General features: G+C 43.1%; 1 protein-coding gene across 2 annotated transcripts; it reads right to left on the reverse strand.

Moving 5' to 3' along the window:
* Positions 1–2,862: 2,862 nt before the first annotated feature.
* LOC133116460 (oxysterol-binding protein-related protein 6-like) lies at positions 2,863–25,954 on the reverse strand. 2 transcript variants are annotated; one of them, XM_061226018.1, is made up of 23 exons: positions 25,730–25,954; positions 18,278–18,555; positions 17,822–17,944; positions 17,083–17,136; positions 16,153–16,266; positions 15,746–15,922; positions 14,549–14,651; positions 13,920–14,023; positions 13,381–13,473; positions 11,674–11,839; positions 10,804–10,934; positions 9,978–10,067; positions 8,873–9,007; positions 8,524–8,611; positions 7,262–7,515; positions 6,401–6,538; positions 5,333–5,396; positions 4,794–4,872; positions 4,213–4,357; positions 3,695–3,839; positions 3,363–3,489; positions 3,067–3,189; positions 2,863–2,971 (listed from the first exon to the last, which is right to left on the reverse strand). In XM_061226018.1, exons 2-23 carry the CDS (start codon positions 18,473–18,475, stop codon positions 2,863–2,865), a joined length of 2,760 nt encoding a protein of 919 aa, XP_061082002.1. In that variant the 5' UTR covers positions 18,476–18,555; positions 25,730–25,954. The 2 variants fall into 2 exon arrangements, with proteins under 2 accessions (XP_061082002.1, XP_061082003.1); XM_061226019.1 differs by lacking the exon at positions 9,978–10,067.
* Between the last annotated feature and the right edge of the window lie 1,842 nt (positions 25,955–27,796).

Raw genomic sequence — 27,796 nt, forward strand, 5'->3', positions numbered from 1 at the left:
TTTGGTTTATTTCAGCAAGGTGTTTTTGTCAGTTCCCCAAAGCTTACGGTCGTTTCCTGAGCACATGTCTGTTATTTTATGTATTTCACAAAGTCTAAAAAGATTTTAACCCAAGAAGAAGCTCCAGACCACTGTGTTTTTGTTTTTATTAGAACAAGCACTCTGCAGCAGCACTATTCATGTGTGTATGTGTAATTATACTTCAGAAAGAACCCAGCTGAACATGGTTTCAGAGAAGGTGACAGCCTAACACAGCAGTCAGTCTCAAAATGATAAAAGCTAAAGGAAGAAAGGCATTTAACATTCAGTCAGTGTCCTGAGCACATTTATTTACAGTAGCACGCAATGAAACAAGTGTGTACATTGAGAACTTAATCGTATGTAAAGTTTACATGTGTACAATGACAGCTGAATTTTATGCAAAGCCTACATGTGTAAATAATGCAGGTGTTGCAGGTCGCGGTAAGGTATGTTAATGCCATTTTTACTGCCTACACATTATTGCACCAATTCTAGCCACATGCATATAGAGAAACTAAGCCCTGATCTCATAGCATGGAACACCGTAAGCAATCTTAATGCAAGAGTAAAAACCTTACTAGAGGTTTAATGAAATTACTCCATTTCATTTTCATAAATTCACTACGTTTGTGACAACGCTAGGTAACCCAGTGGTCTCCCTTGTCCTGGAGAGCTACTGGGTCTACTGGTGTTTGTTTTCACCTTAAAATCAGCTGTTGAGACCCAGGTAACCAGGTGAAGCGAGTTAACTGTGTAATCAACTGCGCTAATTGATTAATTGGAGAGTAACAACAACAACCTGGGCCATGTTTAGCCCTGACAAAATGTAGCAAAATGTTTATTTAAACAGAAACGGTCGGATGTTGAATATCCCGTTGCAAACCATGGGCAGACTGACAGTACGGTTTGCTCCAATGGCATCTGAGAAGCCGTTCTCCAGCCTTTAAAGCATAGGCCTACATCATTATTGATTCGAGCTACACCCACCAAACAGAAACCAACATACCTTAAAGCCTGTTGCAAAATGTTGCACACCGTTGGGAAAACCTATCGTGATTGACATGCCCCTGCTCTCCAGGGCCAGGGTTAGAAATACCATTTTTGAAAATCAGAGAACATTTTAATCTCTCATTACTGAGCAAGAGTGATGATAAACACATGCTAAGGCACAGAAATTGCTGCTGGGATATCGGAGTTGATGTTTTGAACAATAAAGGAATAAAAACAGAGCAATAATTAATCTGTTTATTATACACTATTCATGCGCACACCTGTCCTTTTCCATGATCTATCATTGGGGCAGTTATCAAATGAATGAAGTTTCAATTGTTACCCACACTGCATATTTATGTAAAACTGTAAAACTGGTCAATTTCCATTGTCAAACTAAGATTTGTAAATGAGTCAATGAAATGAGGGATAAGCAGCTCATTCATGTTACTGATCTTCACAAATTTACGATCAACAAATTAACCTCAGTATACAGTATGTGCTATATGCTGCTACATTTCGGCTACTGTGTGTTTGTGTGAAACCGAAAGCATTTGGGCTGTGCCATTTATGTGAAATGAGGAGTCTTAAACATTTGGGCTGTGCCATTTATGTGAAACGGGGAGTCGTAAACATTTGGGCTGTGCCATTTATGTGAAACGGGGAGTCGTAAACATTTGGGCTGTGTCATTTATGTGAAACGGGGAGAGTCTTAAACATTTGGGCTGTGCTTCTCTGCTTCCTTTTTTCCATAACATTCCTTTTCAAAATATGCCTCAATTTCCATTCCATTGCCTCGGAGCATTCTTTTTTCATCCATTTCCCACTGAAGCACAGGACTTAAAGCTAGCACACAGAACAGCCATACTACAGTAAATTAAGTCCCTGAGGATGCTATGCTAAATCTACACCTCCACCTGACAGTGGAGAGCTGATTAAACTGGTTGTAGCAGCAGTAATTCCGGTTCGGGTTTTACCTGTTCTAGCTCTAATAGCTTCATGTGAAGTGAACTGCAGATGTTCCTATTTATTTTCACTAAGAGATCCAGTTCTCAGCCAACCCACTGAGACTCCAGTGATACAGTACACAGGTACTGTATTCAGCAGCCCACTGCACTGCTACAGCACCAGAAAAGCAGATAAATTCACACTGGTCATAATGGGTATGAAATCCATATCACTTCTCACCTCACACTTCTCACCTCATTTATACAGCAAGTAATTGTCCCAGGAGAAAATACTGTAACGATATGACAGATTAAAATGTGTGTTTGTACATACCGAGGGGCCAACACAGGGTTTCATATGTCAAGCTCACTTCTAGTTGAGAGACATTGGTTGCTCACTAGCAAACTGGGACCTGGTGCTAGTGACCAACCAATGTCAGAGAAATCTTTCCCATAAGAACATGCAGTCACAATAGGTGTTTTTCTTCATACAATTTCACACATACACATATACATATACACACACACACACACACACAAACATTCATTACTCCCTTCTGACAAATGTTTTGGCTTTGTTGAACATTGATCAGTAACCAAAGGCTCAAGATACTTCACTTAAATATTATCTTATTGAATATGATAATACTCTGCTTAGCACTGCTTGGTCAGCATAGCCTAACCAATAAAAAATAAATGCTTGTTTGTGCAGGCACCTAATAGCCCAGCCCTATTGATGTGGAAGTTAAGTAGGTTTTCACTACAGCTTTGTGCCATATTGTATGTGCTCTAAAAGCAGTTTCACTTTGAGGTGATTTCCCCCTGAATCCCACAGACCCTGCCTATCCTGTGTGAGTAGGTGAAAACAGCTGGGCACAGGGAAAGCCGATGTGTGGATCACAGACTACCACAGCGCGGGGTTCTCCAGTCTGTTAAAGCCAGGGTTTTTTCGGAGCTCCCAGTAGGTGTTGTTGGAGACCCATCTCTCTCTCTGATGGGCGTCTATGACTTTCCTGTGAGAGAGGAGGGGGAGGAAGGCAAGTGAAGATGCACCCCAGTGCTGAGGTAAACACTGGGGCTGGGTTTAGGTACAGGGCTTGGTGCTCACCTGAAGAACCGTGGCTGGTGCATCAGGCCGTTCTCTTCCAGGTACCTCCTCCTGCCTCTCTGCAGGTCCTCCATACGCTGCTTCTCCGAGGCAGCCAGCTCCACCTGCCCCTCCTCCAGATACCTGCACAGCCATTCAAATTAAGGACTTCAGTGTGGATAAGCAAAAACCTGCAGGTAATGCAGGCCCCCAGAACTGGCTAAAAGAAACAAAATGGCACCCATGGAATCTAACTATCACTTTAAAACCCCAGGCCAAAAGAAACAAAATGGCACTAAGATCTAGTGGGTCAGTACCTCTGGTCAGGCCGGAATCGGGAGTCTGTAGGCGGCAGCAGGTCCTTAATTTCAGGGCAGAGCTCATTGAGCTCGATGGCGAACCTTGTGAACCCGTAGTACAGCTCGCAGCCAGGCGGCATGGAGCCTGTGGGCATAGCAACAAGGGCATGTCAATCAAAGCACCGCCCACACTGTCCCAAGGATTTCAACTATCTCTTCAAAGCCTCAGGAACTGAACGGTCCCATTAAAACTACAGGAACAGAACTGTCCCTTTAAAACCCCAGGTATTGAACTATCCCTTTAACACCCCAGGAAGTGAATTGACCCTTTTAAAACTGTTTCACAGCACCTGGCCTCCAGACGCATTTGGCGGATGGCGGCACGCCACAGTACAGGCCTTCGTGCCACTTCCCAAACAGGTGGTGCACGGTCCTCCCCTCCTGGTCCAGCACCACTCCATGGACCTCATTTGCGTTGGAGCTCCAATAGTTCCCCTGAGAGATGAGCGGAGACAGCACAAACCTGCTGAGCTTCTGATCAACCAAACAGGGAGACAGCACAGACCCGCTGAACTATTGACCAACCAAATGGAGAAGGCACAGAACTGCTGAGCTCCTGACCAACCAAACGGGGAGACAACACAGAACTGCTGAGCTCCTGACCAACCAAACCGGGAGACAACACAGAACTGCTGAGCTCCTGACGCAAAGGCACTATTGAGTGCACATTAAGTGATCAAATTCTTCTTAAAACGTATTCTTAACTCATTAAATTAGTCAGAGCTGCCAGATAAAGGGTTAAGTCATTCCAGCTAAAACATAATTCCATGAGAAGGTGAGCTTGCAGACAGGTGGTGATTTCTCTTACCTTGACGAAGGTGAGTTTGCAGATACAGGTGGTGTTTCTGCTGTTCCTAATGGTGATTTCCCCATAGTGCTCCATCCATCTCCTCCCACTCAGAATATTGTGCACACAGGTAGTAACCTTGTTCCACTCGTAGTGGTCACCATACCTGGTGACACAAAGACAGCCAGAAATACTAGGTAAACCCAGTCTCTCCATTTCAGCTAGAAATTGGGGAAATTACGCACCAAATTAAAAGATTAAAGGAAATTAAGAGAGTGACACATGCTCTCCTATCCAACTGAAGCCAAGAATAGCACCACCAGTGTACATGTGGACAGATCAGTCTGTTGTGAAAAGATGGTAGTTTCACAGAAAGAAAATTGACATCTGATGCACATTCTGATTAGCATAACAGGCACTAGCCGTTCTTTATCTGTTCTGTTTCTGTTGGTGAGAAGAGAAGAGAATGTTCCCTGTCACATTCATGGGGAGAATTTAGAAGAGATCGTGCTGATTGTGTAAGGCTCTTATTGGAATCACATTGGCTGAAGGGCTCCCTGGGGAAGTACTCTGAGGGAAAGAACGGGAGTCCCGGCTCTTACTTTGGAAGCATGACGTGGACCGTCCCAATAGGCAGGATTTCCATAGATTTTCCCCAAAATGTGTTCTTCCACCTGATATCTGAAAGTCAGGCATAAAAACAGAAATGGGGACACACAGTCAAGTTTATTCAATTGACAGCTTTCCCATTAAATAAAATTACACTGCAATGAAACAAACAAGGGTCTTGTGTTAGGGGTTGGTCGGGGGCACAAAGCACTGTAACACTCTTAACACTGTATAAGAGCAGGCAAGAGCGGTCGTCTGGCAGTCAGAAGGTTGCCCGTTCGATTCCCCACCCTGGGTGTGTCGAAGCGTCCTTGAGCAAGACACCTGACCCCCAATTGCTACCAACGACCTGATTGGTACCTGAGCTTGCATGGCAGCCTATCACTGTGTTTGTCTGTGTGTGTGTGTGTGTGTGTGTGTGTGTGTGAGGGTGAATGAGAGGCATCAATTTGGATAAAAGTGCAATATAAATGCAGTCCATTTACCATTTATTAAACAATGTCAATGGGCGGGCGGGGGTCACGTGACGTACCTTGCCAGAAGGTGAACTTTTTGGACTCGCAGTGACATGCCGAGATGGGGGGATGGTGGCTCACCTGAGGAAAAATAAGTTACACAGGGAGAGAGATCCTAGCAGTGAGATGCCAGCAGTGATGCAGGGAAGAGGACGATGGGTGGAGAGACTAAAGGAGGAAAGGACAGGCTTCAATCCAACAGATTAAGTCATCAGCAGAGCAGGGCATTGTGGGAATGCTTCTTTGCCGGCACCAGAGCCTTGGGGTGCAGAGAATCCACTTAACCTGCCAGAATACTAATCACTTCATATGAATCCCAAATAGCATTTTCATTCAAAAAAATCGTCTTATTTTAAGGCAGTAATTGCTTAATTAATAATTACTTGCAGTAATTACTTAATTTGCACAATCATTTACTTGATCTATTTTTTTTGGTCTAATACCCATATGTGATTAAATGAATAGAATATATTCGAAGTGAGATGCTGGCTTTGCAGCCCACAAAGGTTGCTGGGCTACCCAAAATAGACAGGATATGCAGAAACACAACGCAAAAGCACAAAGTGGCGTCCAACAGCCATATGTGAAAATGAATGGGATTTATTGCAAATGGACAGTGGGATTTTGGGGTGCAGGAATGTTGTGGGGTCACAAAAACATGCACATTACATCGGCTCGCAGAACAAGTATATGAATTTACTTATGCTCTAGCTTTCAAAAAATTAACCCTAAACCTAATTGAAAATGTACAGAAAATGGTCCATAGATTTTCAGTGACCCACAGGTCACCAAAGCAGATACGTTGTTTCTAATCCCAAACTACGCCACTACATCAAATCACAGGTACCTAGCACCAAGTTGTGTCCAATAGGCATATGTGCCATATGTGAAAACATTGGAATTGGAAAGTGAGTTTTGGGGTGCAGGAAGGTGGCAGGGCTCATTTGTTGGGTACCCCTGTTTTTATTTCATATTTTTCAAATGAAAATCCCCCCAAAAATTACTTCCAATTTCTCATTTGTAAATAATGAAGTATATTAAATACCATATCACGGTTTGGCAAGTGGTGGATTGTAGCTGTATACCTGCTCAGAGAAAAAGCATAGTCCCTTGTCTTCTCGAATACATTCATACGTTTCCCCAAGCAGGGGGTTGAATGGCTTGCTTCCAGCTCTGTAGTAGGTGGACGAATATCCAGAGACTGCAAAAGCTGCAACAATCACCTAGTGGGAAAAAAGGCCCACAGCCATTTACAAAATCATATCCACATTTAACAAGAACTAATCATTTAAAAATATACTTGAAAAATTGGTGTAGGTCAGCAGTGTACCATGTGGTCGTAGGTGTGGTAAACATTAGGGCTGTACCATGCGTAGGGATATTCTATGTTTGAGATGTGCCATGTGCTCATAGGGGTGGTGTGTGTTTGGGCCATGCCATGCGCTCATAGGGGTGGTGTGTGTTCGGGCCATACCATGCCCTCATAGGGGAGGTGTGTGTTTGGGCCGTACCATGCACTTGTAGGGAAGGAGTGTGTTTGGGTCGTACCAGGCACTCGTAGGGGAGGTGTGTGTTTGGGCCGTACCATGTGCTCGTAGGGGAGGTGTGTGTTTTGGGTCGTACCATGCACTCGTAGGGAAGGTGTGTTTGGGCCATACCATGCACTCGTAGGGGAGGTGTGTGTTTGGGCCATACCATGCATTCGTAGGGAAGGTGTGTTTGGGCCATACCATGCACTCGTAGGGGAGGTGTGTGTTTGGGCCATACCATGCATTTGTAGGGAAGGTGTGTTTGGGCCATACCATGCACTCGTAGGGGAGGTGTGTGTTTGGGCCATACCATGCATTTGTAGGGAAGGTGTGTTTGGGCCATACCATGCACTCGTAGGGGAGGTGTGTGTTTGGGCCATACCATGCATTTGTAGGGAAGGTGTGTTTGGGCCGTACCATGCGCTCGTAGTCGTCGGCGGTCTCTGCGGCCCTGTCCAGCAGCTCGGCGTACTCCAGCTCCTCGCACAGCCGCTGCAGGGTGTTGAGTGGCTCGTTGAGCTCCACGGGCAGGGCCACCTTGGACAGGTCCTTCCCGATGTTCTTGCGCAGGACATCCCACAGGTTGATGCTGCTGGTGTCGGGGGAGGGGGCGGGCAGACCTGTGCGGCGTCCGTTTTGGAAGGCCCCTCCAGTCAGCTCGCCATTGGCCACTATGACAACAGGACACGCCCACTGTCAATCGCACCACGCACTGTGGGCTCCGGTGAAATCAGGTAACAGAGCTCTGCATTCCGCAGCGCTCCCTGACAGACGGCACGTCCACCAGGTCACCAGACATGTGTTCAAGACCGCGAACGTTTGTGGTGAACTATGTTTGCAGGAAACCGTTACTGTTGAATGATTTTAAATCAACATTACATTAGTTTGCCACCAATGTTATTAATACAAATGGATGCGACTTGGGTCAAACAATGCTTATTTGTTGCTTACCTGTGATTTATTAAGGTAAGAACAAATATTACATTGATTAGTGTATTATAGCAGCCAAATAATTGCCAACTTTTGATGCACACTATCTTTTCAAACTGTTAGCAAACATTAGCTAATGTTCGTGGCGAACAGAAAGTTTGAATATGTTGCCGAACATTTGCCGTCTTGAACGCACATCAGAGCCAATATTTAATTTGTCGCAACACTGACACACAATACAGCAAGATACAGTACAGACAACATGCTACACAAAGACGATCTCAAAATAGTTTTTGTCACGAAATCAAATTGGATCAACGTGGAGAATGTTATTAAACTAGCTGGGGAAAAGTTGCATGACATGCAACATAGCTTTTTCCTGCATTTATAACTGTACTAGTTTTTAAGATTATATCAAATCCCTTCCAATGAAGTGAATCACAAAAAAGCCAACAAGAATGCTGAATACTGTGCGCAGGATAACTGATTGCCACACTGGTTAATATCTAAATGGCAGAAAGATGGTAAAATGTAAATCATGAATGGCAAAATACCTAAAGATATGGCCTCCACACACTGCTAAAATACAGTGCTCTGAATCTGCAGCCATTCTGGCACACACCTCCCTCACCCGGAACAGCGGCGAAAGCTAGGACTAGGGTTTGGGGAGGATGATGGGTAAAAGGGAATGGTCCTGTCTCGCCTCACACTACCACCCTAAAGCAGGATGCAGACCCTACGGAGCGTACTCTGCCTGGAGATGTTGTCAGCAACGCTGGCGTTGTCCTCGGAAATGTTATCGCTCACGTCACTGACGTACGACTCGTCATCGGACCCCTGGAAGAGACCAGAGAATAGGGTTAGGGTTCTGAAAGATGTGAATTCCTGTCCTGTGACAATATGCCCTTCCCATGTACTACATATATAAGGCACGGCCTAGCATAGCTATATTGTATTTATAATCAACTATCAGCTTTATAACTTTCTGTATAACTTGATACTATTCCAGTAAATAAGCCAGAAACTTCATTCCGGTGGCCACACTGGCCAAAAATTGTGGGAGTACAGTAACTGCTCCACTCAGACAAAAGCACTTACCTCGTTGTCTGAGGAACTGGCAGACAGAAGCACTTCCTGGGCATCAAAGAATTCGGACACAGACTCGGACACAGAGAGCCGACTCGCAGAGACCTGCTGGGACAGGGGGAGTCCTGCACGGACATCATCGCAGGCCTGGAACATACAGCCAAATATTATTATTATTATTATTATTATTTTTGTTATTACATTACATTACATTAATGGCATTTGGCAGAGCAACGTTAGTTGATTAGACTAAGCAGGGGACAATCCTCCCCTGGATCAAAGCAGGGTTAAGGGCCTTGCTCAAGGGCCAAACAGTTGTGCGGATCTTATTGTGGCTACACCGGTGTTCGAACCACTGACCTTGCGGGTCCCAGTCATGCACCTTAACCACCTTAACCACTACACTACAGGCCGCCCTAATAGTAATAATAATTATTGCTATTATTATAAATTTTATTACTATTATTATTACTGTGATAACAAAGTAATAATAATAATGATAATGATGATAATAATAATGATGCAAATAATAATAATAATAATAATAATAATCTCTATTTTAAAATGCCTTTCAGGCATTGTTTTCATTTTATTAGGTAACTGATCAGTGGGAATGATATTGATAGGTACCTGATCAATATGAATGATATTGATTAGGTAACCAATCAGTGGGAATGATATTGATAGGTACCTCATCGGTGGGAATGGTATTGATAGGTACCTGATCACTATGAATGATATTGATTAGGTAACCAATCAGTGGGAATGATATTGATAGGTACCTCATCGCTGGGAATGGTATTGATAGGTACCTGATCACTATGAATGATATTGATTAGGTAACCAATCAGTGGGAATGATATTGATAGGTACCTGATCAGTGGTAATGATATTGATTAGGTAACCGATCAGTGGAAATGATATTGATGAGGTACCTGATCACTATGAATGATATTGATAGGTACCTGATCAGTGGTAATGATATTGATTTGGTAACCGATCAGTGGAAATTATATTGATGAGGTACCTGATCAGTGGGAATGATATTGATGGGTACCTGATCAATGGGAATGATATTGATGGGTACCTGATCAATGGGAATGATATTGATGGGTACCTGATCAGTGATGATGGTTTGCTCAGACAGGCCCGACTCAGAGTGGATTCGGTTCAGCCGTGCTCGAAGCTCAGCGTTCTGACTCAAAGCCTGCCTCAGAGAGAAGGGACAGAAACCACACTTAAAGTGGTGTGCAGCTCTGGGCCCCGAGATGTAGAAGCTGTGAAACTACAAAGGGCAACTAAAATGGCTCCTGCTATTAAATGGAAGCTACGAGGAGAACAGTTGTTGTTGTTTTTCCACTACTCAGCAAATAAACAGTTGAAATGAAACAAACTAGGTTGTTAAAGTGCAGACTTTCTGCTTTAATTTGAGCGTTACAGCCCATTTTATGCATAGTCCCCCTAGTTTGAAGGAATTGTATAGCTGGCTGCTCAAATGTTTCTTGGACAGGTGTGTTCAATTTAATTGTTAGTTCATGCATAATAAAGAATAAAGCTAGCAAAAGGTGTAGAGTTGATTATAGGAGTGCCATCTGCCATCTCTCGTTGTTGTGTCTCAATATGAGGACCAAAGAAGTGTCAATGGCAGTAAAGTAGGCCATAAGACATAGCCAAATGTTGTACAATGTTCGGTACATTATTGAGAAGCAAGAACAGACTGATGACCTCAGCAATGGCAATCGACCAGGTAGACCATGAAAGACTAATGCCGTAGTCTTCAGAAGAACCTACAGAAGAATCCTTGGACTGGTGAAGAAAAATCCCTCTCACTGTTCAACTGATCATGAACACTCTCCAGGATGTAGGCGTAGATGTGTGAAACACAACCGTCAAGAGAAGACTACCCGGCATGACCTCAGAGGGTTCAGATGTGCGGTTCTCACCTGAGAGAGAGACCGTCTGAGGGCTAAGATGTGGGCAGCCTGGCCTGCTTGCTCCTGTTCGGTCAGGAGCTGTGACAGTTTTTCCTTCTCTATGGCAACCGTGTTGAAGGCCGACCGGAGCAGAGAGTGCACTGCAGCGAACAAAGCAAAAAACAGAAAAACATTAAATGACACATTTAAGACAGACACCAAGTCAGGGGAACTCTCACAGTCACTTTCATGTGACTTATGAACAGTTCTGTAGATGGTAATGTAGATGTACCTTGCAGTCCATAAGTATTTGGACTTGTATTTGAAGCTGAATGGTAAAATGACACACAGCTGGCCATGAAACACCGAAGCGGCCAATTATACATTTTTGCCGCCTAAAATGGGGAACCATGCATAAAATTAAAATTAAAATTAAACACGCTCAAATTAAAGCTGGCAGTCTGCACTTTAACCTCATATTTGTTGGTTCATTTAAAATGTGCGGGAATATAGAGCCAAAACAACAGCAAAAAATGTGTATATTTCAGAAGCTTCTGCTGTAGACTGATAATATTCGAGTGTACACTGCATCTGGGCTCAAGTAACCCAAACTGAGCCTTTATCATGGCTTTACCACCCAGAGTCTGCTACAACTAACACTATCCTCCAAGGGATCTGTTAACTAACCAACCCTCAATCCCTCTATTTACTGACACCTAGCATTATGCTGCAGATTTATAATCTCAGTACTGCTACCAGCTGAGAGACTGGTGGCTTGGTGTCATCCCTGCCCTTTGCACTATTTGTGCACTTCTGTATCAATAAGAGTGCTGGCTAAACTCTGAAAAGTCATTGGTTATGCTCACGTTTCGGCTGAAAGCAGCAGGCTACAGGCCCTACCTTTGTGAGCGATGACACAGAAGTGGTCCTGCAGCTTGATGTAGTCTGTAGCACCCTCTACTGGCTCTCCAACATGCGCACTGGGGGTGGGGAAGTCCACCACCTCCACACACAGATTCGGGTTGGACGAGTGTCTCCGTGGCGACAGGCTGGCGCTTATAGGAACCTGGGGGGATGGTACTATCAGTGAACCTGCATGCTGTTACCATGGAAACAGTCTTCAAATCTTGCTGTTTAGATTGTGTGAGGAAAAGTTTCAGCTCTGAACCGAAAATCTCAAAAGAAATTACATCAATCATCCACCCAGAGAAGCAATATTAATGGCAAATATGATATAGGGCATGCTGTTTTAATGGTTAGCGGTCAGCTACAAGTGTAAATTATTATAATAAGAATGGAACAAGTTATGATGATTATAATTAGAATAAGAAAAAAAAAATTAAATGAAGCCAGTATGATACAGTCTTCCACTTTTGGTGTTGACCGTTAGACATGCATGCATATTTTGCAAAAGAGAGGACTTTTGATCTTTTTTATATTCTTCCCAAAGAGTGAATGAGAGAGGGCAGGAGATTTGGGCTGCCCAGAGTTTCTTACTTTAACACTTCTCAAGTGTTGGAATGAACAAAATACCTGTGGACAGGTATATGAGTCAGACACTAACCTCAGACAGAACTCAAAAAGGATAAGCTGCACTCTATGGTCTGGCATCTAGCAAGGCTCTGTTCTAGTGCATGGATGGGCTCTATGGCCTGGTATCTGTTAAGGCACTGTTCTATTGCATGGATGAGCCCTACAATCTGGCATCTGTTAAAGAACTGTTCTATTGCATGGATGCGCTCTATGGTGTGGTAATATCCAGCACTGACTGTGGCTGGCAGCCCCACAGAGAGATACATATTTGGCTCTAGTGATGTCTGAGGATTTCAGTCTGCCAGCAGGAGAGCACCACACACCCTCACTGGACCATGAGGCACAATAAGAGTCTTCCTCAAATCAGCGTCTGTGTGAGCCTGACTTGTGAACTGTGATGCGATAAGCAGCAGGTGACAACAGGTACTTTAGAGTACACATGCTTGTCTGCCCTCTTCTGATTGGATAGCAGAGGTTGCAGAAGTGAGCACTGATGAATATGATTGGTCTGCTCAGTGAGGATTAAAAGGGCCACAGGACTCCATGGTGGTTACTGATACAAATGTATCTCAGAGAGTAGAGCTATAATAAGTGTACCTCAGTATCTATTTCAGCCAAACTTCTATGGGTCTGCAAAAAATCTGCAGATTTTGTATGGTGAAGGGAGATGATCAACAACTTTCATGAATAACCGAGACTACCCTACTGAAAATTCCCGCTAGAACCAGCTGGGGTTTTCTAAGGTGGTGAAGTTCATAAAGTGGCAGTCAACTGGTAGCCGAGCTGACTATATAGGCTGCTCAGCTGGTGAACAGCTGGTTGACCAGCTAAAAGTATCAAAAACAAATCTAAAACTGGTTTAAGTTGGAATTTTAAACAGGGTATGGCCTGGAAACCCTTTCAAAACCTTTAACATTGCTTATCTTTGAAAATGCAAGTTTCTAAATATTTGTCACAAACACTGTTTGATGAGGTCACTGATTAGCAAAAATGAATCAACTTAACTGTGGAGGTTATATTTGCATTTACTAGTGTCTCAGACAGTGTCACATAAACACATAGAGAAATCTGTACCTGAAGGTTCATTTTTGCATCTTTGCTGACACTTTTTGTTCTCCATCTTCTGTTAATGCGCTTGTCTTTCTTTGACATGTCAACAGAATTAGCCTACATTATACACATGGACCAAAACATATGAGAGGTGGTTAGTAGTATTAAAACAAGCAGCAGTTAATGTTGTCAACAAAAATGATAATGCAACATTAGCATTAGCAGTGAAGTGTTAGCACTGTACTGCAAACCGTCGTCTTTTGGACTGGTGTCAGCAAGCATTGTTTCAGCGTTGCGATGCAATGTCAATGAAACGTCATTCAAATTCATCAATTAACTTTATATTAACCTCATTTGTTCCAAAAATGAAAAGATGCACGCAAAGACACCAAAACAGAAATGACAAATCCTTCCCCCAGCACTTCAGCAGGGCAGAGGTGGACAGCTCTACATTTTGAGGTTCTAGTTCTCATAAACTGTCTCTATGTCTCAGGCTATATACAGGATATTTTGGTCAATTCTATGGACTGAAAATGACCTGCTTGTTATCCCCTATCTATTACCTGCATGTCTGCAAAGTTGGGGGCAGACTGTGTCCGATGCATGATCTCCAGGCTCTGCAGTAGCTGGTTTAGCTCGGTCAGGTTGGACTGGCAGCGTGTGAGTTCTGGAGAAATAAACATAGCAGTATTCTCCACCCTGGAGTAACCCTCTGTGTGCTGGAGTACCCTGGTGTATTTTCTTGAGCGTGCTGGAATATGGTGTATATGCTGGTTTTTATTTTTTTAATTTGTTGCAATCAAGTGGGGGTGCCCACTCTTGGCGAGTTCCCTGAATCAGAAAGATAAATGTTACGCAATTATTCTAGACTAGTAACATGGTACAAGTATCGGAATCAGCAGTTGTTATGCCTTCTGCCGGACGTTCGTAGACACAAACATGACTACAACCGTGGGTGTTACAGCAGCCTATTGAATGAATGAGGAGAAGAGCTAGCCTACCAAATGTTTTAGCTATGTTAGATGGCACGAGCACTTGGTAGCAATCCAAGAGCTGTAAGTCATTAGAAATGTTTTATGTGTAAAAAAGTGCTCCGATGCAGGGAATCAGGGGGTGTAAGACCTGAGAGTGATTTGCACAGAGAGAGTAGATGAGGTGCTGGGGTCTGAGGGGTGCTGCCATGCCGACTCACCTTCAGCACACCTGTCCATCTCCTGCGACTCCAGCAGCCAGGCGGCCACTTTCCTCTGCCCGCTGCTGTACGCCCCGGGCAGGCTGGCCCCGTGGCGGAGCGTCTGCCAGGGCAGGAACAGACCCGTTAACCCTTACCCAGCACATCCAATACACCGCTAACCCTTACCCAGCACACCCAATACACCGCTAACCCTTACCCAGCACACCCAATACACCGCTAACCCTTACCCAACACACCCAATACACCGCTAACCCTTACCCAACACACCGCTAACCCTTACCCAACACACCCAATACACCGCTAACCCTTACCCAACACACCCAATACACCACTAACCCTTACCCAGCACACCCAATACACCGCTAACCCTTACCCAACACACCCAATACACCGCTAACCCTTACCCAACACACCCAATACACTACTAACCCTTACCCAGCACACCCAATACACCGCTAACCCTTACCCAACACACCCAATACACCGCTAACCCTTACCCAACACACCCAATACACCACTAACCCTTACCCAACACACTGCAATATACCACTAACCCTTACCCAACACACTGCAATATACCACTAACGCTTACCCAACACAGGTGTCACTAAAACAATCAAAGACATGAATCTTACATATTGTCAGGTTCTGTTTTTCTGAATCTGTTCTTGTCATTCAGTTTGCCTGTTTCTCATTATGTGCTTGTTAGTAGTGTATTTAAACCAGTCCTTTTCAGTTTCTCATTGCCAATTCGTCTTTCTCTGTTCTCTTCCCCCGTTCTAGCTTCCTCTACCCCGGGCCTGTGTCCTGTTATTTTCTGTCTGGTTCTGCTCTGCTCTTGGATTTTCAGTTTTTTTGGATTCTCTGCCTGGTTGTGGACTCTGTTTGGATTTAGTTTTTGTACTGTTGCTGGTTTGGTCTGTCCCCTCAGTGTTTAAACAGTGTGTGCCTGTCTCATGATTACACTCTGCATGTACCTGTCTGCCTGGTCTCTACCATTGCCTGTTTTTAGATTGCGTTTTGGATCTGCCTCCTGTTAATAAAACCATTACCCCTGAGTCGGCTCTTGGTTCCTCTGTACCAAGTCCTTACACATTGCCACTTTAACACCGGGTTTCATTAGTATCGTGCTCTGGGTGTTTGTATTACCAGTATATACATCAGTGTAATAATGTGGATTCTGGCGAACGCTACCTGTGGCTCAGTGATTGAGGCGGAGGCGGGGGCCGGCTGGGGGGGCTCTGCGCTGGCCAGGGGGGGGAACGCTCGGAGCGTGGCGTCCCGGGGAGACCGGACAATTTCATTCTGCCGGTAAAGCCGATGATGTCGCAGTTTGCACACCCAGGCATCAAAGACCTCCTGAGACTTCATCTGGAGAGGAAACCCAGCTATGAGGGTCTGGATGGGTCGGGCTGGGACCTCACTCTAACACTCACTCTATCTCTAACTCCATCTCCATCTCCATCTCCATCTCCATCTCCATCTCCATCTCCATCTCCAACTCCATCTCCATCTCCAACTCCATCTCCAACTCCATCTCCAACTCCAACTCCAACTCCATCTCCAACTCCATCTCCAACTCCATCTCTGTGTCTCTTTACCTTCAGGTGGTAGATGTGCTCCTCAGTGTCCAGGTCAATGCGACGCGTCCTCTTCTTTATGGACATCACCGACAGTCCCACATCGATGCTGCCGTGCATCTTCCCCCTCTGAATCTACAACACCATTTAGCACCTATCATAACTGCAGCTGTCTGACACAGGCCAATCCCGTGTGAGCAGGCAGATACCAATCATTGCATAAATACACAATAATACAGCACTAATGGAAATTATGAGTATTGCCACAAATGCATAAAGGACAGGAATGGATATTTGCTGAACTGAGAATTTAAAAAAAGATCCTTTCTAAGTAATTTCTTTTCAGCTTGATGTCTTGATGGTGTATTGGGGTTCAGGGCAATCAGTGGGGGAAAATACTTCCCAAGACACTCTGTACACTTAATGCCTCTATAAAAAATTTTTTTAACTGTCGTTATTTATGTAATAAATAATACATGGAGTATAAAGTTTAGTACAAAATAACCACTGTCTGCCTAACTCTTGTAAATGATTCTTTATATCTCAGTGGAAGTGCCCGATTCAGTAAAGGTTAAAAAGAACTGCCTCAGAAGTGTTGTTGGGGAAACAGAATAAAGGGAACTTGTCTAATGAAGCATAGTTACTGCAGTAAAATGATAAAACCATTTAAAAACCAGATAGTGAAATTATGCTCAGTCAAGAGCATTCAGAGATACCCTTGAGCTTACAGAGTGGCCTGAGCTGCCATCAGACAGACTCCATCATTCAGGGAGAGAAAGAGAGCACTACGGACAGAAAGGGGTCTGTTTTGTCTGTCACGGGTATATTCCCTCTCATGTATAAATTGTGGTTATGTGCTGAAGCCAGTGAACCCTGACCCTTGAACCCTGACCCCTGTACTGCTGAAGCGGCCTTTCCTCCCCTCTCTGCGGCAGAGCCAGCATGACTCACATCCACAGGAGACTTGGAGTACTTCAGGATCCCGTTATCCAGAACAAAGAAGCGCTGCAGAAAGAAATGTAGCCTGGTGAGTGAGTAACACGCATATACACACACACACACTTACATACACACTCATACACACACTTACATACACACACATACACACACTCACATACACACACACACACGGGAGAAACCGTGTCACTGTTCATGCTGCAAAGTGATGCATTACCATGGGCTTTTCTTCACACAAAAACATGCCACTTCCACCTCTGCTTTCAAACCATTCAGCCAATTATATCCTATAATGAGAAATGCTTAAATCCCCTATGGATTATGTGAATACTCACAAAGACTTTCATTCAAATTCCACACACTCCCATAGACTTTCATTCAATACGAGAACCTGCAGTTTTTAACCTGCTGCTTCAGGTTTTCAAATCTTATTGTGTGCTCTTTTAACTGACTTAGAGCTGAACACTTTGGGAAATCTGAAGACCCAAACACTGCAATACCCCCCAAGGTCTGTACTTCTTGTCTATAGCCATCTTTCAACACTAAAAAGGCCAATAATTGTAAGCCAATTAGATGGGATTAAGAGTAAATACTGCCCGCCCAAAATTTACCAGCATGGCATTCGCTGCCACCTTGTCTACCAGATTTCCCAAAAATATAAAATATTTCTAAATAATTGCCATCCCCTAATGTCATACTTCAGATGTTTTTGAAAAGCGAGTGAGCTGCCCACCTTGTGCCAGCCTTTGAGCGGCCATTTTCTCCTCTTTAGCATGAAGCCTTCGTGTTTGTCTGGCCTCAGGACGCTGGTCTGCCCAATCTTCAGCCCCTCGATGATTTCCCAGCTGTCCACCTCCTGGAGGGGAAGACCAACGTGTAAGGAGAGAGATATTGCCTGGGTCTGAGGTGGGATTTGATCCCCATGCAGTGTGTGATCTCAGCTGGGTCAGTGCTGTGTAGGATCTGTGCTGGGTCAGTGCTGTGTGGGATCTCTGCTGGGTCAGTGCTGTGTGGGATCTCTGCTGGGTCAGTGCTGTGTGGGATCTCTGCTGGGTCAGTGCTGTGTGCGATCTCTGCTGGGTCAATGCTGTGTGGGATCTCTGCTGGGTCAGTGCTGTGTGGGATCTCTGCTGGGTCAGTGCTGTGTGGGATCTCTGCTGGGTCAGTGCTGTATGGGATCTGTGCTCACCGGCCGGCCATCTCGCAGTGAGGAGGAGGAGGCCCTCATGTGTGAGGGTGTGGCACTCCTGTGTGAGGGCGTGGCCATCCTGTGTGAGGGCGTGGCCATCCTGTGTGAGGGCGTAGCTGTCCTGTGTGAGGGCGTGGCCGTCCTCTCGTCTGCGTTTAGGGCGTGTCCATGGAGGTTTCTCTGGTGGCTGTGCGCCATGGCGTCCCGTTAGCACCGTCTGTGTCTCTGGTGTCCAGGAATGAGAAGCATCACCCACTCCACTGCGCCGACCTGCTCACCTGCAACACACCACACAGGAAGTGACATCAGCCTTAATGTCCTGTTCCTATGTGACCTGGTTCATCCCACACACGATAGACTTGCGGAAGTTAACACTGAATCTAAACAGTCAGACTTGACTCATTTTAATAAAAGAGCACCTCAATATGAACCTTTAGATTATATTACATCTCTCCCAAAGTATAGTCCTCTAAATCCAACCGCCCTGATGTGGAAACTATCAATTAATTAGATTTCATAATGCGTTTGCAGAAAGCTGGCAGCGGCACACTTCTTCTTTCATCACCTGACTGAAGAGGCCTTAAATTAGCATATGCTAGCCTCTCCTGTAAACCCCCTAATCCCTCTCTGTAGCCTAGGCGACACGCCGTGCCTGGTCAACACTGATTACCCGTGACGCACTCGCACTCCAGCATCGTTAACGCCAGGATCTTATCTCCCAGACACGACACAGGAGTCCCAGTTAACAGGGCCACAAGAATGTATAATGTGCAGTGAATTGCTGACTGACCGGTGCAGTAGATCAGACTGAGCTAAGTCAGAAGGCGATTTATCCCGTAACAGGATGCATCTGTCTAAAGATTCCCTCTGCATACAGTGCATTTCTGCCAAAACCTGTCCGATTGTTGTATATTCAAGCACTGAGATGGCGTGACATTAACTGATATGACCCTGCTTTGGAGAGGCTTAAGCACATCAGCCTATGGATTCCTGGTCTTCCTCCGCACACAGCAAACTGGTCAGGTCCAAGAACTCACTGGATCCCATAACTCATGTGAGACATCCAAAGAGATGTAATATCTGTATATGTAATATCACTCAACCAATCAAATACAGGACAAGGCCTACATGCACAAAATGATGAGACCATCTGTCACGTCTTTTAGTGTTCCTCCGAAACTGACTTGTTGCTTTATTTTAACTCAAAATGGCTGACTTGCTAGGGAACCCGGAATTTAGTGTACTGCAAAAAGGTTCAGTGATTGTCCGTTTGGAGTTATCTTAAGCTAGCAAAATACAAAAACTACACACGAATGAGAAGAAGATTTTCAAATGCTGTTTAAAAAGGGATTAGCATAAAATATTTATTTCTTTATCAATATGAAATTGAAAGCCAATAATAAGGAAACCTTTGTTAAGCATCTGGCATAATGGCAAGCCGGTGCACCCGGGGACAGCCCAGAATCTATTTTCTTATTTTCAAGCTATATGAAAAAAACAGCTCAAGCTAAGTTTTGAAACAGCTGGTAGCTAGTTAACCAGTTCAGACCAGCTCCATACTCAACATGGTTTGACCGGCTCAAGCTATGCTTTGAAACAGCTGGTAGCTGGTCATTTCAAGCTGGTTATAGGTCAATTTTACAACCTATTATTGCCAATGTTCAATGTCCAGCATGGCCAAACGGTGTTCGTTCATTTTTGTATCATTGTACTTCTGCTAGCATAAACCTCCTCAATGCTAAAGCACTGCAGTAACTCAGTCACAGAAGACCATGAAAGGCTAAAGAGTCCAGTCATCCTCCTCTGCCCAAAGCCCGGATCATCACTACAAGCCCAGTGTTTCTCTCACTGGTGAGCAAACTCAATACGATTCTGCATGAGTGCCAGAAATGAAATGGCTGCTTAGTAACCCAATAGCTAGCATGTGGAAGGATGCACCTCACAATCCTGTAGGTCTCTGTTTAAAGTGCTCTTGTCTGGGGGCCTGTGAGGATATCTGCAGATGGATCTATTTCATATAATTGGCAAGGAGCTGAAACCTGTTAAATAATGTATAAGAGCAGGGCTAGGGAGTTACTGGCACTGCACAATCCATAAACACCCTGTAGTTGGGATTGAGTTACGTTACAGCATAACATTACATTACATCACATTACGTAACGCATTTGGCAGACGCTCTTATGAGAAGGAGCAGCAGTGGAAAACATCAAGAATGTCAAAATGTGCTTTAGAAACCCAAACAAATGATCCATCCAAAATAATTTGCATGGAGCACCTGTAGGTTATTACTAATTTTGTCATCAAAAATGATGTGATAAGACAAATTGGCAGTCCGATCATCTGCATTGCCAGTACAACCCCCAAATAATTTTCTTAAACAATGCGTTAGACTGATAGATAGATAGATAGATAGATAGATAGATAGATAATAATAAAATGAGGATAAAATAAAACACACCAATTTGCTGAGGTAGCTCCCTGTTAGCACTTCCAGGGGAACATTGCACCATTGGAAGAGACACTCAAGGTGTGGCAGGTTTTCTCGATACATCAACATGCTGTTCCAGGTTCCAGGTACCAGGCTAGCACCATCCTCCAAGCACATTATAATCTGTATAGCTATATAGCCTGTATGCTAAAATATGCGCTGAGCAAGCCAGCCAAGTCTGACTATATAAGAAATAGGCCATCTCTAAATAACTCAGAAAACAGGAAAATCTTTATTCCTGGTAACTGTGCTATATTTGATGCACACATTTTTTCTGCATTGGAAGGCACTCTAGATAAGAGCATATGTGCTATTTAAACCTAAAGAGTATGCCAAACAGTTGGTTTAATCATAAATAATCTCATGTTGTATGACAGCAGCAAATAATGATAAAAAACAGAGAATCTTAAGAAAATCTTGCCATGCCATAGTTTCCTATAGCACTTTCAACATTCAAGCTTCAAAGATAAATACAGTACAGTATATTTGATACCATTTGAGTGATACAGTATTAACAAAGTAGTAGTAGAGATGTAGTAGTGGAGTACTAGTTAAGGGTGAAGGGGCCAGGTCTCAGGTCTTGATTATTCTAGATTATTCTGCCTCCTGTGTAAAAATGAGGTAACAACCATACACAATCCCCATCAGGATATATGAATATAATATAATAAGTACATGAGATGGTACGTACCAACCAATAACGTTTCACAGGAAGTATATGAGATGGTACATACCAGCCAATAGCATTTTGCAATATGATGCATGAAAAGGAACAACAACAAAAAAATGACAAGTGCAAAAGCCAGTTATAAACTCTGTTACATAAGCACATTTTTCTGGGACTGCAGCTGCTCCCAGCAGATTCTCTGCCTGAATGAGAGTAAAATGATGAAACGCTGGCCTAATTTGGGCAGTGCGTCTGACAGGGAGTGCTGAGATCGGTGTGTCTCTGTGGTCCTGTGTGCGTACAGAGCAACGCACACAACTCCACACCACTCCAGCTCATGCAAAGCTCTTTACGATGTTCTTTGGCTTCAACAGGTTGTTCAAATCTGCGCTGTAATACTGCCTTGAAGATGCCCTCCTGTATTCCATGTGATGGTCTATGACCTGAGCTGCAAAAAATGGCTTAACAACCGTTTTTAATCTTGAAATAACATTAAGACCTTTTTCTTTTTCTCTCAAGTAGAAAATATTTGCTTGTTTTAAGTAAAAAAGTAAAATCATTAAATTGAAATTAGCAATTTAGCAAAAAATGGAACTGAAGTAATAGAAATTTTAAGTCTAAATATAAGACAATGATTCTTGTGCTTTGGCCATACACTGGAGCTCAGTAAGAATCTGAATGTGCAGTTTGCGTCATTTACAGCATTGCCACTACAAATACACCAGGTTCTGATATCTCTCAACACCGGGTAAAATGTAGATTTAGTTACACGCAAATTAAATATAAATATTTAAGTGTATTACTCAAGGTTCCATTTGTATGGGAAAGCACTCCTGTCTGTACCTGTAATGTTTCAAATAATGTATTTATAATAATTAAATTTTTTGTCATATAATTTGCAATCAGTGCCGAATTACGCTTTCAAGGTGATCTACCCGACACTGATAATAGTTCAAAACAGCTGAATATACTGATATAATATTTAACCCAGATGACCAATACTCATGCAATACTCAGCGGTCCATTTTACTTTAGCACTGTACGGTTTAATGAGCCAGATTAACTAGCTGATGGGCACATGATACACATGATCTGCTTAAAGTCCATGGACCATGACACCAGTAAACTGGTACTGAACAAGCAATCATGCCTGCAAGCATTAAAACAGCAAATGGTAATTAAATTGTTTTTTTTTTTATGTGCATGATAAACCCCCCCACCCCCACCAAACCAGCCTGCTTTATGTTTTTTTCACTCCAATAACTTTTAGCATCCTTTTGCATAGATTGGGTAACACGTTTTTGTTACCCAATCTTCTCTTCTAACTTTCCAGCCTGGTTTATGTAGACATTCCCACCAGCAGTTCTCCCTTTTTCCCCCGAATCTGCAGAATTTCAGCAGCAGTGTAAAATGTACAATAAAATCAGCAGCACACACTCTCCTCCCCCACACACACCTGACACTCTCTTCTGCTGAAATCACTCATTAACCGGACAGAAAAACACACAAGGTCTCAGCGTCCCTGCTCTGTCTGACGAAGACAACAAAACAAGATGATGAAAAATTGCCTGGAGCGCTCTTGTCCTCTGAGGTTAAGCTTTGCAGAGGCAGGACTTAAGGCTCATCCTCACCAATAACTATAACTATAAAGATAGCGATGTGAGCATCCACACCCTTGAACGATAACGTTAATAGTCTCTCGGCTCTGTCATCTGCCATTTTACATGTGACACCCTGTAAACTCAGATGGAGTTTGATTGGTTGTCAGTGTTTTAGCGTTATATTTTTAGTTATTGTCCTTGGTGTGCATGGGCCTTTAAGCAGCACAACAGGCTATATGCTAATTCAACAGACACCAGACAATAATCAAAGGTGTTTTTGTTCAATCATCGGCTCAGGGGACAATCAAAGCTTGTTCAACTGAAAACCAGAGCTGGCCCACAAGCCAGGTTTTGTGAATGTTACATAGAAAGCTAGCTTCGTGTAGAGGTCACTAAAACGGTATTTAATTTCTGTTAGGATTAATTTGCTTGTCAGGTGCTCTTGCCCAGGGCAGTATTAAGTTCTCCTTATCAGCATATTATCCATAGACATAGCGGGACCTTTATGGAAGCAGCTGATGTTAAGCTGATGTCTTGCTCAAGGCTACAACAGCAATGCCCCACCGGCTCAATGAAGCTGCAATGTTCCGGACACAAACCTTTGCATTCCTACAGGACACTGGTAATAATTTCAATGGGAAAAAATCAGGTTCCTTCCATCTGGGTGGCAGGTGAAGAAGTCATTCAGGAAATGTGTTTTAATTGATAATATTAAATTTGAGATATCAGTTGTTTAAAGATACGCCGTTTGGCCCATAGTTAACCTCATAGGGCCATAACTGGGCATAACATATGGCATGCCTGTGCTTTTCAAATACATATCAGTGCTGTTAGAGATATCAGATAAGTTCAGCATATATACCACAGGGTGTGTGAGACCTTTTTATTAACACTACACTATAAAACAGCAAAAGGAAAATGAAGATGCATCAATTGAATGGAAAGGAAATACAAAGAAAATATGAAAAAGAAAGAGTAGAATGATGATCTCAGCACCCAAAGACCACACAGCTCCACAGTGACCACACAGCCGCACCCAGAGTGACCACAACATCATCACAAGAGCCTAAATATAGTGGTAGCCTACATCTGACTACATTGAGGGGCTATGGTCTGGTTCTCAATGATGGACTAGCCAGTCACATCTTTTGGCATTAATCTCACCAGGTAAATCTAATCAACATCTCAATTAATCTGTGCTACAAATACTACTATTAAGCCTGCTTTATAGCTGTGAATTCCCCCTATGTTGATATTGCACATACTTCATCTTCTGTAAGAAGCAAAGTCCCTGAGAAGAACTAATCATTTCCTCTTCCTCAAAAGTGAGTTGTAGGAAAAAGTACCAAAAAGATGATTTTATAACTACATCAAATGATGTCCCTTCACTACACTCACACAATTTGTTCCTTTGAATTTTGCATTATTTAACAGCTGGTAGTGATAACTCCGGGATTTACAGGAAGTCAGTAGCAGAAGTATTCAATCTCCTCTGTACATGAATGAAACTTTTCACAGTCCACTTTTCACTGCCTTTGTGAACTTCCTGCACTTGTTTTGCCATGTTGATATTCTACGTTCACATTTAACGTCCTTATCCTCCATTAGTGGTGCCAGCTTGTAGGATGGGTGTGTCACATGCTATTCACAATTCCAAGGCCTGGCAAATAGCACTGTAACGCTGTTGAACTACATCCGTAAAAGGTACAGCAAAAGCATAAAATATCTTTACTAACTTTTTTTACGCAATATTTGTTTAAGTAGGCTACATCAGTCTGTAGTCTATACTTTTTATGTCCAGTACGAGATTGTATATATGCTACTTTTGGAGCCTTTAACACCAAATGTAGCTTATACACCAAAAGTATAGTGTAATAATGACTGCATGTAATTTAAGTAAAAGAGGGAAATATTTCATACTGCAATGTCATTTTCTGACCTTGGTTTCAAAACGACAAATTAAAAATACTTGTTCAAATGTTCAAATCGATCTGGCATATAGGCTTTCAAATAGGGTAATCAAACATTTACAATTTACAGAAGCAAACTGCCGTTATAACAAACATTAGCCAAAGTAACAGGCGATTATTGTGGCCATTAGGCTGCCGTTGACGTAGCCTACTAATTATAACTGGCTCAGTCAAGAGAAACGTGCTTTTCAGAAATTATTTGGAGTTTATCAGTTTAACTCTCGTTAGCATGGCATTATTTATCGACGGGAGGTCAATTATTAATTTGAATGAATAGCTAGCACCAGTCAGGTGCTCTGGTTAACTAAGGCATTTATAAACTTGCAGTGCAATTCTAATTAAACACTGAAACTTGACCAATCACGCTGCTCAGTAGCCAGACCATAACGCTATTTCCCAGCTGTAGCCTATCAAATTGTCAACTGTCACTCGTAGCGGTTTTACCCCATGGTCATCTGCCTAGTTTATTCCGTGCTTCTGAAGGATTGGGTTAATTGTGACAGAAAAAAAACCCCATTAAAAATATAAATATAATTAAAACATATAGTTTATGGACTGCGTTAATCCCAAAAGCGCCACAACATGACAAATGGTCAGCTAATTGTTCTTCAGAAAGGTATAATTATTATGATTATTGTTCTTATTATTATTATTATTATTATTATTATTATTATTAAATGTAGCCTATATTGATAGACACCGCGCCAGAAGAACGCCATTTCTTACCAGACATGTAGTGTTTGGCATGTCTTGCCCCTGCCTGGGTGCAGGATGAAATAACAAAGATGGTATTTTCACCGTTTCTGTCACTTCCGCCTGGAGCTGCTTGTGAGACGGCTGACGGTTAAAACACCAGAGTTTATGTTTCCGAAGCTATTCTGCTGTTTGACAGGCGATAAGTACGGAAGACCGGTTAAAGTGCTGTGTTTGCCCATTTCTTAGATGCAGCTGGACGATTACCCCTCCTTGCAGCAGGAATCCATAGGAGCAAAGCCGAAATCCCGGAGTGGATCGCGGGGCACGGGATTAAAGAAAATTTTCTGATTCGATCGGTCTTTCCTGACAAAGCAAGGAGCGTGTGGGTTAGTTAATTAAATAAGAAATGAATGAATAAATAAATAAAATATGAGCAAAGTCCAAATCAGCCAAGGACATAAACTCCATATCAAGATTATTAATTCGATCGAAACCCAAGGGCAAAGCTTTTACTGTAGCGTTTACTGTAGTACTTTGTCAAATCCTAACCATGATCGATTATTTTAGTTCATGCACCGGGAACAAATTGGGCTGTCTCATTTTTAAGTTTTCGTTTTCTTTTCTTTTTTTCCTTTTTTTTCCCCATTCTCGCCACTCATAATTCACAAAAAAAGGGTATAACAAAAACTAATAACTAAGCAAACAATCTGTAATTAAATATAACAAAACAAAGAGCAAAATACTAATAGGCAGATAGGCAGACAATCTTACAAGGACTAGACTACCAAGTAGACAACTATGACAACCAAAATTTCAGGAACTGACTCCAACACAGATCAATACCATTTTACTGATCTCTTTCAGGAACTCACTCCAGAACACATCACTGCTATCTTAAGAATTTTTCAGGAACTCACTCCAGAACACATTGCTGCAATATTACAAATCTTTCAAGAACACACTCCAGAACACATCACCGCCATTTTACAAATCTCTCTCAGATTGTTCCGATATCAGTGAGAAAATCTTAATTTAGCTAATTTCCACCTACGGGGGGACATTGAGCCAACTGTAGGTCCCCTCCACATGCAGATCTTTACATTTATCTGTACTGGATACCATTTGCTAGGTTTCCACCCATTTCTGGGTATTTAAATCATCTTGGTTTTCTTCTTAGATATTGCATTTCTACTGCAATACTGAAAAAAACATTCAGGATTTCTGACTCTCTTGGGACAATCAGAATTTTCATAGCATTTTAATGGCCTGGTCTTTTATTATTTACATTTTACATTTTAGTCCAATTTGACACTTTTAATCCAAAGCGATTTACAAGTGCATAGGTTCTTCCACAGGTTAAAAGCAACAAATCCATAACTAGTCAAATATGCATGAAGGGCTGTTCTAAACAAAAACAGTGCAATTTTTATTTAATTTTTTTATTCAGGGTTAGGGTTAGACAAGAGGGATATCGGAAGGGGGGGGGGGGAGAGAATCAGGAGGGAGGACTAAGGTATAGTCTGAAAAGGTGTGTTTTTAGTCTGCGTCGAAATATGGGGAGGGATTCTGCTGTCCTGACAGTGGTATGTAAGTCATTCCACCACTGATGAACCAGAACGGAAAACGGGCATGAACGTGCAGCTCGACTGCCAGGTGCCAACACTAGCGCCTTGAAGCAGATGCGTGCGGCAATAGGAAGCCAGTGGAGGCCAATGAGGAGTGGGCTGACATGAGCTGACCTGGGCTGACTGGTGGTAAGGCGGGCTGCAGCATTCTGGACCAGATGGAGGGGCTTGATGGCACAAGCTGGGAGACCGGCCAGGAGGGAGTTGCAGTAATCCAGACAGGAAATGACGAGCGCCTGGACTAGGAGCTGTGTGGCTTTCACCGTCAGGAGATGACGGATACGGCGTATATTTTAGAGAGAACCTGCAGGTTCTGGCAGTGGAAGATACATGTGGAGGAAGGGTGAGTTACATCTCGTCTCCAGTTATCTCTAATCGTAGTTACATACAGTGCAGTCTGTAAATATTTGGACAGTAGCACAATTACTGTTGTTTTGGCTCTGTACTCCAGCACATTGGATTTTAAATTAAA

This window comes from Conger conger, chromosome 17, assembly GCF_963514075.1.
Source record: "Conger conger chromosome 17, fConCon1.1, whole genome shotgun sequence".
In the NCBI taxonomy this organism is placed as follows: Eukaryota; Metazoa; Chordata; class Actinopteri; order Anguilliformes; family Congridae; genus Conger; species Conger conger.